This window comes from Triturus cristatus, chromosome 7 (assembly GCF_964204655.1).
Source record: "Triturus cristatus chromosome 7, aTriCri1.1, whole genome shotgun sequence".
NCBI lineage: Eukaryota > Metazoa > Chordata > Amphibia > Caudata > Salamandridae > Triturus > Triturus cristatus.
In genome coordinates, this window is record NC_140590.1 from 212,892,121 (window position 1) to 212,905,458 (window position 13,338).

Here is a 13,338-nt window from a genome sequence, read left to right on the forward strand (position 1 = left end):
CCAGTATGGTGTCGTCTGGAAAAAGGAGGGTTACTACATTCTCCCCTGCTAGAGAGGGAGCATCATCTGGTTCCAAGAATAGAAATTGGACAACCCTGTTCATAAAAAGGGAGAAGAGTGTGTGTGTCAGTAAGCACCCTTGGCATGCTCCCTTGCTGACAGGGATTGAATAGGTGAGTTGCTCCTGAGTACCCCACCGTACCCTGGCAAAAATAGTCTTCCTTGAGACGAGTGACCGGGGTTAAAATTTTGTTTGCCAATCCCATATCTATAAGGGTTTGCCACAATTTATTTTTAGGAACAAAATCAAAGGCTGCCGTTAGATAAATAAAAGCAACATATAAATTGCCCTTGCCAATGATCACAGTTTTCCACTACAATAAAATAAAGTTAAGCACCTGGTCAATTGTCCCAGTTTTTCCTCTTAAACCTGCTTAGTAGAGTGTTAAAATGTAATTATATTTGGTCCATACCTGGATCTTGTGCAAAAGCACACAACTAAACACTTTCTGAATTGAATCAATAAGGCTAATTGGCCTGTAATTGCAAGGTTGGTAACTATTTATTTATTTTTAAATAGGGCCAGCACCTATGACCCTGGAATCAGGGCACCGCCCGCTATGGCATTAACCAAAAGGTAAGATATACCGAGACCAGCTAGAGCTGTCAAAGAGAAAAAGATCTCCAGGTATGCCATTGGGGCCTTGGCATTTTGCTCGAACTATTGTACTATTGGAGGCCTCGATGTCACCCATGGTGAAGAGGTCACTATTGGATAGATGGGGAAGTTTTAGCTGGCCTGTTGAAAAAGTGTGTCTGCATAAAGGGCTTTAAAATGTTCATACCAGTCAGAGGCCAAAATGTGATTCTCTGGTTAGCTGGGGCCCTGATCTGTCGCCCCACGCCACCAGAGACCAAAACATTTTTGTGTCTCTAGCATCGCAAGCTTCCTTGATAAGTTGCCATCTGGACTCGTCCCACTCTCTTGCAGCTTTCAGAACAGCTAGCTTTTAGGTTTTCCTAGAAATTTTAATACTCCTAAGGTATTTGATATAATTTCCTTAGCAAGTTGGATCCTAGAGTGCCTGCATTCCTGGTTGATTATTTGAGAAAGAATGGGGCCCCTGTATACAGGATAACTGTGCCCTGACAGGGAATAAACAACAGAGGGTAAGAGAACACCTGGGCTGGGCTGATTATAGCTTATGCGGGCATAACAACTTCAAATCAATCAAAAAACTGTCATGATGAATCAAACATATATTCAAAATTGGATATTTATTAAATACAATCATGTAAAACAATATATTTTTTTCCCTTTTTTTCTTTCTTTTTTTCTCTTAATTTATATATGTGTGTATCAAATATCACATGGATAAATTGATATTAAAAAACATTATTGCAGTCATTCAATAATCTCTTTGTGTGAATTAATACAATTTGATATACATCAATCAGAATACCTAAAGATATATCACAAATTATTAAAAATATGCAACAAGTTATTCAGCGTTCAGATCCTTGGTTGCACCCCAACAATATGACGATGAATAAACACTGTCTGTAGAAACTGGCGGTATGTTGTTATTCTACGTGCGTTTCGGCAATGCCTTCATCAGGGTTCCGTCTCAGAATTTACTGTTTGTAACTGGTCTAGATGCTGTTTCAGAAGTACCTATATATCGGGGAAATTAGATAATGAAGTACCAAGGACAAGTTGCTTTGTGACAAGAAAGCGCAAGTGCTCCTATTCTGTGGTATGAGTCAAATGAATGCTGATCCAAACTTCCACCTTTAGAGACAAGGCGTGGAGGGAGACAATAATTGCATGTGTCTTGTATCCGATATCCAGGCGTGTGAATCAAACGTATTCTATTCCAGACTTCCACATATATAGAAAAAGAAGTGGAGGGAGACAATGCTGGTCTATTTCTATTAACCCATATCCCTACAGATTTGTGATCTTAATATACCGGAGTCTAGAAACTTTGTGACGTCTATGGGGCAAGCAGATGCTCACTGCAGTGATTAACTTCAAAAAGAATGTCCAGGGTTACTTCAGCCAGAAAGGCTGTGCTGGGAAAAGTAGCCAAGAAGCAGCCCGCTTGCAGGTTGGCGTGGCAACCAGAGAGCTGCAACAGAGCCCATCCCGGCGTGGTGCGGTTGCACTAGGAGGAAGCCACTTGAGGGCCGTGCTGAAGACAGAGGCCCCCGAGGGCCTCAGGAAAGTGCAAGTTGGGGACGAAGTAGCCCTACAGCTGTATTACGAGGTCGCGGGAAGTCCTTTTGGCTCCCCCCTGGGGTGCCGGAAGCACAAGGTCATGAGGAGCCAGCCTTTTGGGAGTGGAGGTCCTCCGCCAATGTGGACAGAGCAAGTGCCTCCCCCCTGTGTTGACAACATCCCAGGGAGCACAGTACCTGGTGGTATAGAATGGGATGAGACCTCGAAGGAGGCAGCCACTTCGTGGCAGAAGGAATTCAATTACCGTACCTCATGAAGTAGAGGTGCCGGTAGGCCTGTAACCTATGGTTGGTGTCTATTATTGTATAACCTCTAAGGGAGAATACCTACACGATCATAAAGATTTCTGGTTATTTGTGGCCTGCTGATTATATGGGGTGATGTTGGCAAGGTGTGTGTCGTGCCTAACCTAACTACTGCCTTTTGTGCCCTAATTTACTACGTATGTTGTATGATGCCTTGCAAGAACAGGATAACAAGCATTATTTCATAGGGTACATAATATGCACAGTGATGGGGTGGTTTTTATAATGTGTGCAATCTGCAAGCATTTACCTGATTGCACAAACTTGTGATGTTATGACCATTGACTAATGGCAAAGTCATTTATGTGAATATGGTCTAAAGTGGTTTTTGCACAAGTTATATACAAATATCCTTTAAACTGTATAAAGGATATTTTTATATAACCTTGTGTGGAGTCTCTTTTTGTGGTGTGCCTAGTTTGTCATTGGTGTGTGTGTGTGTGTGTGTGTTGCGCAAATGCTTTACACATTGTCTCTGGGATAGGTCTAACTGCTCTGCCAAGCTACCAAGTAGATGAGCAGGATTTATCTTGGTTGTGTAACTTGCTTGCCCTGACTAGAGCGGTGGGTTCTGCCTGGCATAGGTGCATACCCTAGCCAAGCAGAAACACCATTTCGAACATGACCAACACGTGATTGTGTTTATTAATGAAGCCATTAGTAGTAGGGAATGGGGCTCCAGGCCAGATGGACTATCTGGGTTGGTGTTCAAGGCTGATACTGAGATGTGGACTAACATCCTCAGTTGCTTTTATGTCCACTGCTTCCTGTCCGCTTAAATTCCACACTAATGAAAAGTATCCATATTACACCCATTTCACAAAAAGGAATCCCCCTCCTATCCACTGAATTATTGATGAATTTCCCTGTTAGATGTAGAAGCAAAGGATATGCAAATATTTTATGCAGTAACTTGAAGGATGGTCTGCAGAGGAAAATATAATCCTGTATTACCAAACCAGTTTCAACTCAAAGTCATCGACCATAGATATAATGTTCGGCCTATCCTATTTGGTTCAGCAAACCATGAAATCCTACATTCCACCACGTTTCTCCTGTTTCATAAATTACTTCGCTGTATTTGAATGTGTGGTTAGGCATATACTATGGTCAAAATTAAGACAACAAGGCATTTCCTCTTCCCTATTGAAGGAATTATTGCTCTCGATTCCAAACACATTGGGTTCATATTTGGCTTGAGAAAGAAAATAGAGTTACATCTGAAATACCGACAAACTGAGGCCTGAAACAGGTGTGTGTGTGTTAGCACTGATTTGTTCAATCAATACGCAGCAGACCTAGGCCAAGTCATATCAAAAGCTAAAATAATACCACCAAGGATTGGATCTAACAGACCTCTTGTACTCCAATATGCAAAGACTTAATCACCCTGGACCACACTAGAACTGAAATGCTGAGTGCACCTGAATACTTGAGCTCATATAACATTCGTAATAAACTTACTTCTAAAGCTGGAAAGACAAAGATCATGATAGATGGCAATTACAAACAAAAGTCAAATCAAGAGTGGAGGTTAGAGGAAATTGAAGATTGATAATTCATCAAACTACAACTATTTGCGAGTATGGTTCTCTGATAGCAAGTACGTCATGCAACTACAGTATCTTAAGAAAAGAGCCTCTGCAGTCATATCTGCTCTCTGCGAATTAAATAGGCAGCTGCACAGTCTATCACCTGAGGCAATAATTTGAGCTGTGCTTGCCAAACTACTATCATTTCCTGCGTTCATCAAAATTATCCCGGACAACTTGCACTAGATAAGGTACAATGTAAAGCTTACAGGCAAATTTTCAGTCTACCAAAAAACACTGGGCAGTCACTTCAATGGCTGGAGTTAGGCCCATACTATCACTTACTAGTTACTACCTACACAGGAACCTTAAAGTAGGTAATGCATGAGATTTATAAGAATGTGAATAACCCCTGGGATCATATTTAGTAAATGAATCGGACTAATAAATACAAGCATAAGGATTAAAACGAAATAAATGGATCATAGAAAGCCATGTAATAACAAATAGTCTAGGAACGTATGAGGGAGTCAAAGGGGTTTAAGAACTTCTTGCTGAGATGGTTTCAGCTGGAAATGACATCTGGCACACACATCTAGGTACATTGTAACAGGTGACCACAAATCCAGACGTTTCGTTGCCAGATGTATAGGATATACAAAAGAGGAGTCCAACCTATGATTATGGCAAACAGCGTACCACCATGCTTTATAAGAAATATTTGTGAAATCTTTCCAATTTACAGTGATTTGCTGAAAATCAACCGCTAATAATAAATCAATAATTTTAACATTAAGAGCAACATTCTCCCAGCAAGATGAGAGGCTACCTAAAAAAACATGGGTAATGGAAAAAGAAATGTTAGTTCCAAAAATTAGGTTAATTTGGGACCATACTTGTTCCCAGAAATTGTATACAATTGGACAAGAGAATAACATATGAAATAAATCAGCATTTGAAGAAGAACATGTCCAACAGGTATCTGGTACATTCGTAAATCTTTTGCTTAAAACATTTGGTGTGAATAAAAGTCTATTATAAACAAAGGACAATGTTTGTATTATGTTATGTGCTCTAGAGGATTTAAGTCTCTTAATCCATAAACTATTCCATAAAGACACTGGCCAAGGTAACACAAAATCCCGTTCCCAAGTCTCTTCTATTTTGGATTTCTGCCTAGTATTTTCTTTACCTTTTAAATAACTGTATATAGTGGAAGCTTTGGGAATAGTTTTTAACAGAGCGTGGAGTTGTGAGGAAGGTTCCGAAACATTGGAGGTAATAGGAGTGGTGGATATCTGAGTGTATTTATCCATCACTGCTTTCTTAAGTAGATTGTATTTATGGAGAAATTAGGCTAAATAATTGACCAAGAGATGAAAAAGGCAAAAAATCAGAATTAGAGAATAACTGATGAATCCATATTAATTATTAAGCCTCTTTGTCGCCAGGTCTTCCAATAGAATGGTTTATTATGGATAGTCAGGGTTTTTTGTATGCCAAATTGTTGAATTGAGAAAGGAATTAATGGTACTAGGTGTAGAAAGGAGTGTAGGCTCCAGGAGTTTAGAGGTCAGTTTGATTATGGGAGTGGACATGACCTGTGGTTTGCGTGAAAAAGAAAGATATTCAGAAAAAGAGAAAGGAGATAAGAAAAGACGCTCAATTGTAGTCCATAGAAAACAGTCGTCTGTGGGATCAAGCAACCAAAGTGAGGCTTGGCGTAAGAGAAATGCTTTCTGATACGCCTGTAAATCGGGAAAGTTGACCCCTTCTTCTGTTTTAGGGCAAGTTAGTTTAAGTAGAGACATTCACGGCTTCTTTTTATTCCGTAAGATGGAAGAAAGGGTTGAGTTAATTTTCTTAAAAAATTTAATAGGAATAGATACCGGGATATTAGAAATGGTATATAAAATTATAGGCAACAACATCATCTTTATAGTGTCTAGGCGACCCCACCAGGATAAGTAAAGGGGATGCCATTTAGTGGTTAAATCCGAAATATTTTGTATGCATTTATTCATACATAAAGCTACTGTATCTGATATTGAAGAAGTGACATGTAGACCTATACACTTAATGTGAATGGGATTCCAAGTAAAGTTGCAAGCGCTAAAATCCAATTTAAAAGTGAACTTGGCTAAGGGTAAAATCTCACATTTATCTTCATTCAATTTGTATCCAGAGATATTGGGGTAAGCTTGTACTTCTGTCAAAAAGGCAGGGATCGAGTCATTTAGTTGTGATATAAAGAGCAAGATATCATCAGCATAGGCTGCGAGTTTAATATGGGAATTTAATGTTTGAAAGCCATGTAAATTTGGGTTCTGATGTAATTTAGAAAGAAAAGGTTCCAATGCTAAGTTGAAAAGGAAAGGGGAAAGAGGGCATCCTTGACGTACTCCCCTCTTCAAATCAGAGAATGGGGAAACCAAACGATTAGCGCAAACAGCCGCACGAGGGTTAGACTAGAGAAGAGAAATCAGGGATATAAATTTAGGGCCAAACCATTTAAGAGTGTGGAACAGATAAGTCCACTTAACTCTATCAAACGCCTTCTCGGCATCTAATGCTGTCACCGCAAGGGATTGATTTAGATGAGAGGATTTAGATAAAACCTTAAAAAGGAGTCGCGTGTTATCAGTTATGAATCTACCCTTGACGAATCCAGATTGTTCTTTTCCCAACAGATCAGGTAAGTAGGAGTCCAATCGTATAGCCAACGCTTTAGCAAAGATATTATAGTCGATGTTGACCAAGGATATGGGTCTATAATTCTTACAATATTTAGAATCGTTGCCAGCCTTGGGGATGAGGCAGCTATGTGCTTCTGAGAAAGAACCTGAGGAGCTGCCTGATGAGCTAAAAGAGGTAATTAGGGAGAATAACTTGGGCAATAAGAGTTTAGAGAAGTGTTGATAAAATTCTACAGCGAAACCATGTGGTCACGGGGCTTTGTCTTTTTTAAGATGTTAAAGAGCTTTTAATAATTCTTGGCAGGTTAAATCTAACTCTAGGGAGGAAAGGTCTGGCATATTATGTTGAGATTTTTGGATATTGGAAAAAAAGTGTGAGAGAGAAAGATCAGAGGGTTGTGTTTTGGAAGTGTATAATGATTTGTAAAAGAGGGAAACCTCATTAAAAATCTCAACATCTTTAAATTTTAAAACTGATTGAGCATCATAAATAGATTCAATATTTAGCGTGTTTGATAAGTAGTTGGCCAATATTTTCCCTGCTTTATTCTAACCCCTATAGAATTTCGCACTGGACTTTAACAGATATAATGAGGCAGCATCCGTTGACTTTTTATTGAATTGCAATTTGGCATTTATGAGAGCTGTGAGACATTCTTTCGAGTTTGAAGTGTAATAAGAATGTTCCAATTGTTTAATATCCTGAAGGAGATCTTTAGTGAATTTACGGGATTTTTTTCATTTCGATGCAACAAAGCCTATTATAAAATCTCTTGCTGAGGCTTTAAATGCATCCCATAAAGTGGAAAGAGGCATGGAGGGGGTTTGATTCACCTAAAACAACTAGTTAAAAAAGGTAATGAAGGAGGCAGTAAATTATGGATCTAAGAGGAGGGCATTGTTAATGCGCCATCTTCTGGGACCGGTAACTTTAGGTAGGATGCCAAGGTCAATAAAATGGAGCCAATCTCTGGATTTGTAAGAGTTTGCGAAATGTTATGAGAGACAAATATATATTCAATTCTTGATTCAGTGTGATGAGAGGGGGAATAAAAAGTGTACTCTCTGTTAATCAGATTACAAAGACGCCAAGCATCCAGGAGTTTATGTTGAGTGATAGCATGAACAAAAGACTTGTGTGGTTTGTTGGGAACAAAGGAGACTTTAGATTTTCTGTCAATAAACGGGTCAAAAATTTGATTACAATCACCAGCTAAAATAAATTTGTCTTCTATACAATGTGTAATTTGTTCAGCCAGCGTAGGCCAAAAAGAGGGTACACCACCTGTAGGGGCATAAACATTTAGAAGAGAAACAAGAACCCCCTTCAAGGACAATTTAACATTCACCCATCTGCCATCCGTATCTGATTCTTGAGGCACAAATGAAAACGAAAGGGATTTGCAACATAGTATCATTACTCCATTTTGTTTGCCATCACCCGAGGAGTAGAAAATCTCTCCCACCCAACCTTTTTTTAACTTTAATGATCCAGTATCGGAGAGGTGAGTTTCTTGTAAAAATACAACATCAGCATCTAATTTAGCTAAGTGGGTCAGGACTCTCTGCCTCTTTATAGGAGAGTGTAATCCCGTACCGTGGATGATAAGGAATCTTCAAACCTAGAAAATTCCGTGAACATTTTGGAATTTTTTATAAAGATGTGCTTCTTGGAAGAAGAGGGACGAATTGCTCTTGTTCTGCCAATAAAACGCTAACCGAAAAGTCTCTACTCCAGTCAACTGCCAGAAAGTGGAGAAAAGTACTCTCTGAGAGGACTCGCTGAAATTCGCAGAATGGCCGCGAAGACACAATTGTCACAAAACCCTCAGTGAAAGTTTTACGGCATTAAATAGCAGCGTACCTGAAAAATCAAAAGAGATATTGTGCAATGACGAGATGTCAAAAAATGCTGTTTACATTGGAAAACAGCTATTGTAAAGACTGGTTGATACAATGTGCCGGTTTCCAGTCAACAATATGAAGAATGGAGAAACGTATTTACTGTGAGAGCTGACTAGATAACGCAAAATGGCCGCCAAACATCTGCACCACAAATCTTGCAATATTCATGCAGCAGCACTATGCAGCAGCAAACCTCAGTGTCATAAAGAGGATATAAGCTAAGTACAGGTGTTGGAATGCCCTGGGAACAGCAGAAGACGTTTAGTAATAAATTTAGCTCCAGCTATAATTTGACCGCGATAGCGGTAAAATTTCAAAATGGCGGCCGCGAAAAGATGCGGCCGGTATGAAGCAAGGCTTCCCCAAATAAAAATACTTGCTGGGTATGGAGGAGGGCGCCGAAGACTACCTGCTGATCAGCCGATCCTCATCTACACAGGCTCGCCTTCAACACTTCCCGGAACGAGCTAGGAGCATGACGACTCTGGAATCCGTCGGAGAGCTTCACCCGCGGACCGCCGTCTCCATTGGGTGCCAAGCCACACTCCCCGCAGCAAATGATTTAAAGATCAGCTTAGAATCAGTTTCCTCTTCAACTTTTACACCTTTGTTTATCAGGTCTACCCCGAAAAAATAAGTTACGCCATTTCTCATAAAGCTGATATAGGGACACATGTGTCTGTTTCCGACTACAAAAATGCTTTTATATATGTATGAAACACAAATTGCGATTCGGTATCATGTTACTGAATGGCAATTTGTGTTAGTGATTCAGTATTTGGAAGGAGCATGTTTAGGGCGTTGCTTCCAAATACCGAATCTGAATGCGATGAATGAATATTTTGCGACCGAAATATGGTCACAAAACATTCATATTTTATCGACTCCTTGAAATAGGTGGTATCCCATTTGCAACTGGTCAGGAGTCCCCAGGGGGCCCCTTCCCCTTTGAGAATGGCAAAAAATATTTTTAAGAGCAAGCGTGGTCTACTCTCAAAAAATTACAATGCAATTTTTCATTTTTTCTTTTCAATGCAAAAAATAAAGAATGCTTTATTTAAAAGCAACACCTGTGATGGCATAGATTCCTAAGGGATCGCAAATGCATGAGGTATGCTTATTTGCAACTCATTAGGAATTGCTAATGAAACTCAAAAGGTTTCATACATTTGAAAAAGCGATTACCTAGTTTTGATTGCGGAGAATATTGCAGTTAGGTGATTGCTACTTAAAATAATGATACATGTGGCCCTCAGAGAAAATAGGAGATGTTCCCCACACACATCTAACTATTAAAACTCCTGAAAATGCAAAGATCCAGCCTTATCTTACAGAGTCTTTAAGCAGAATGACCAGAAGTTCAGTTTTATGCCTCAGGCTAATGACTTTGCCGATCCAAGAAAACCGAACAAACTGGACAGAATGACTGAGCTGGCAATGCTGCAGGTTCTGTGAGTATAGTCGAAAATCTATACTTTACCTGCTATGTTGCTGTCCATCATTTTTAAAAGCAAATCACACTTTACTAAGATCAATTTTTTTAACTCAAGGAATTCGCATTTGCAAGGAGGCCTGAGCATATTGTTTAAGTGCCCACAGACTGATGAACCTCGTCCGGTTAGGAAAATTCTGCACGCCACCATGAACTCATTAACACCACTACATAATAGAAAGTTAATTCTGATTGAGATGGGTCCCTAACATTTAGCCCTCTTCTCATAATGCCATTTTGACTGCACTTTCTTTTTTATTCACTGTACAATCTTGTGTTTTATATAACAATGTGATTTTAAACAGTGTTATTTTACCAATTTTTATTAGTTGCCATATAAAAGTTTTCACTCGTAAAGTGGTGTGAATGATAGCGCCTCACAGTACACCTCACATTAGCAGACAAGTTCAACAATTCAATATTCTAACTTAATGTACCACTCCCCACTTTTAGGCCTTACGTAGAATAACTCAGATATTTATCTGATTCAAAAATCAAAGAATATCATCAAGAACAGCAAATATCATTGTCATATGCCCAAGAGCCAAAGCCAAGTGATATTTGTTCTCAAAATCCCTCCATTGCATTCCACTGTAATATTGCTACTACAATTCCCAGCATACATTGCCCTGCAGCTCAATCATCCTGTGCGTGCACCCAGATCCCTACTGATACTCGTGTCATCCTTGTCCAGCCACCTCACCTTCAGGAACCAGGATCGGGTTGGGTCTGGGTCATAATCTCGGGAGGAAACCCCCTGAACCATGAAGGCTCAGTAACTGGTTCTATAGCCAATTATATTGTCTCATGCTGACCGGGTCAAATCAAAACCATAAGCTTTGCTACCAGATATGTATGCAAGCAAACTAGCTCACCAAAGGCTTTGACCGGGAGTGGTGAAGTCCCTATATGGGCTTTGGTTCTCCCAAGTGGACACATCTCACATTTTTGGGACCTGAAATCAATAGTAGGAACTGTGAAATTCTCAGTCAGAATGTTGGTCATGGATCAAAGTTTTAAGGAGGTTATATACAAAAATATTAGGCAAAATACATGAACTGTATCAGCAATATGGTTAGCAGTAAAGAATACACATCATAAGTACAAAGAACTCAGAAAAATTCAATGGAACATCCTGGGTAGATTTGCCTTATAAAGGCGGGGAATGGGGATCCTAATTACAGGGGAAAAGCATGTCTGTTTATAGGATTTTAGACAAAGGATTTCATAGATCACTACACTGGTACATGGTTCTCAGGTTATGCACCAAAAAGGTGCAAGTAAGAAGAACCATTTTACTACAGAATACATTTGAAGATTCCCTCATAATACTATTCCATTGAATTCAGTTGCTCTCACAGTTGATTCAAGCACTGTAACTAAAACATTGTATAAACGATAGGCTAAGACAGATGACATGTCCTTGGTTAGATACAGCATGGTGAGAAGCCTCTGGGAACACTTTTAGTGAAAAGCTTACAACTCTTTCTTTAGCATAGATAAAACAACAACAGTCATCACTTGATACGCTGCAACATACATTCAAGATGGAGGAAAGCAAAAGCTTGGTTCATGTTAGCGCAAGTTCAGTTTCTAATGCATTTAAAACTAAGGGGCATATCAGCAAGGCGGCGCTATGAAATTATGGCCGGTTTTGCGTCCGTTTTCGAGCGAAAAGCGGCAATAATTTCATCGCCTTATCAGCAAACACACGCTATTGTGTGTTTTGCTGATTTAGCGCCCCTCACAACAACACCCAGCTTTGCATCTCTAATGAGATGCAAAGTGGGCGTTCCGTGCCAAAATAACTGGAGAAATGTCGCTAACCGACATTTCTTTAATTATCAAGCTGCACGCAAACAAGCAGAGTGATAGGAAAAGTAGCGCTAACCACAGTTATCGCTTCTTTCCTTACTCCTGCTTGTAATCTGATTTAGCCATGTAATCCAATGGGAGGTGGATTACATAGCTAGGACCACCCTGGCCTATCAGCACGGAATCGCTGGTCGCAGTGCGATTATCGCTGGATTTCCAGCGATAATCACACTTTTTTCCAGCTAACGCATGGATTCTTATCGCTTGGTAGATAAGCGTTGCTGATAGCACGCTATCTTCGCGATAAAATCCAGCGTTAGCCTGTGATAATTATCCTCGCACTAAAAGGGCTGAGCGATAATTATCGCAGGCCCTAGCTGATATGCCCCTAAAAGAGTAAACAGCTGTCACACTAGTCACAGTAGTGTTGAAGACCCATTGTTCATGATATAAAGCACACTGACACCCCTATTGAAATAAATACTACGGTATGTCAGTGTTTACCTTTTGTTAGCACATGTTGCAATGAACTCAAATATCGTTCATTATTAGTAAGTGCTTCTCAGAGTATGAACGGACCATACTCTTTAGCTGACTGATGGGGAAGGCAATCTATGTTCAACATGATTTATTTAGGAGGAAAAAAAACGTCTATTCAATTTTCTGTTTGGGCCTTCATAATATTAAGAATACTCGGAGAACTAAAATATCTTATTGCCATTTGACTACTGCAGTCTATGTTGTGTGCTTACTATTATCTAACTGCAGCACAGTGTTTTCTCTGCAGCATTATTTTATTCAAGACAACAAATAGAAGAAATATATACAAACTGAAGAAATAATACCTTTACTTCCAATTCACAGATCCTCCCAAGAACACAAGAGTTGTTATTCGTGGAAATGAAACATTACAAGAAGGAGGCAGGGTGACTTTCAGCTGCTCTGCTGTTGGTAATCCTGATGTGTCGAACTACATCTGGTATGTGGGTCAGGACCAAAAGCCTTCACTAGGCCATGGCCAGGAACTTACTGTGGACAGCATCGCCTGGAACAGTGGGCCGTACTCTTGCGCTGCAACAAATGCAGTGGGATCAGGAAAGTCCGCACCCCTGAAACTAACCATTGAGCGTGAGTTATTAGTTGCATTTAAGTATTTTATATATGCTCATAAGTTACATTTTTTCTGTTGCATCAGTTTATTGAATTACGTTTAGCAAATATGAAACACCTTCAGATAACGACTAGCAAGTGGAGGAGAGCCAAATGCGGAGCCAATTAAAGCAGTGAAGTAACAAATTAATTCATATATACCTTGCCAGTATAAGAAAGAAAAGTAGAGACATCAGAAAAG

At 39.7% G+C, this 13,338-nt stretch overlaps 1 protein-coding gene across 3 annotated transcripts in view; it reads left to right on the forward strand.

The window, feature by feature from the left end:
• LOC146809243 (sialoadhesin-like) overlaps positions 1-13,338 on the forward strand; it is a 506,671-nt gene that overhangs the window by 323,696 nt on the left and 169,637 nt on the right. For all 3 annotated transcript variants that reach the window (XM_085616069.1, XM_085616068.1, XM_085616071.1), the window contains exon 5: positions 12,852-13,115. In XM_085616069.1, the coding sequence (XP_085472195.1) occupies positions 12,852-13,115 (264 nt within the window). The remainder of the gene's footprint in view (positions 1-12,851; positions 13,116-13,338) is intronic.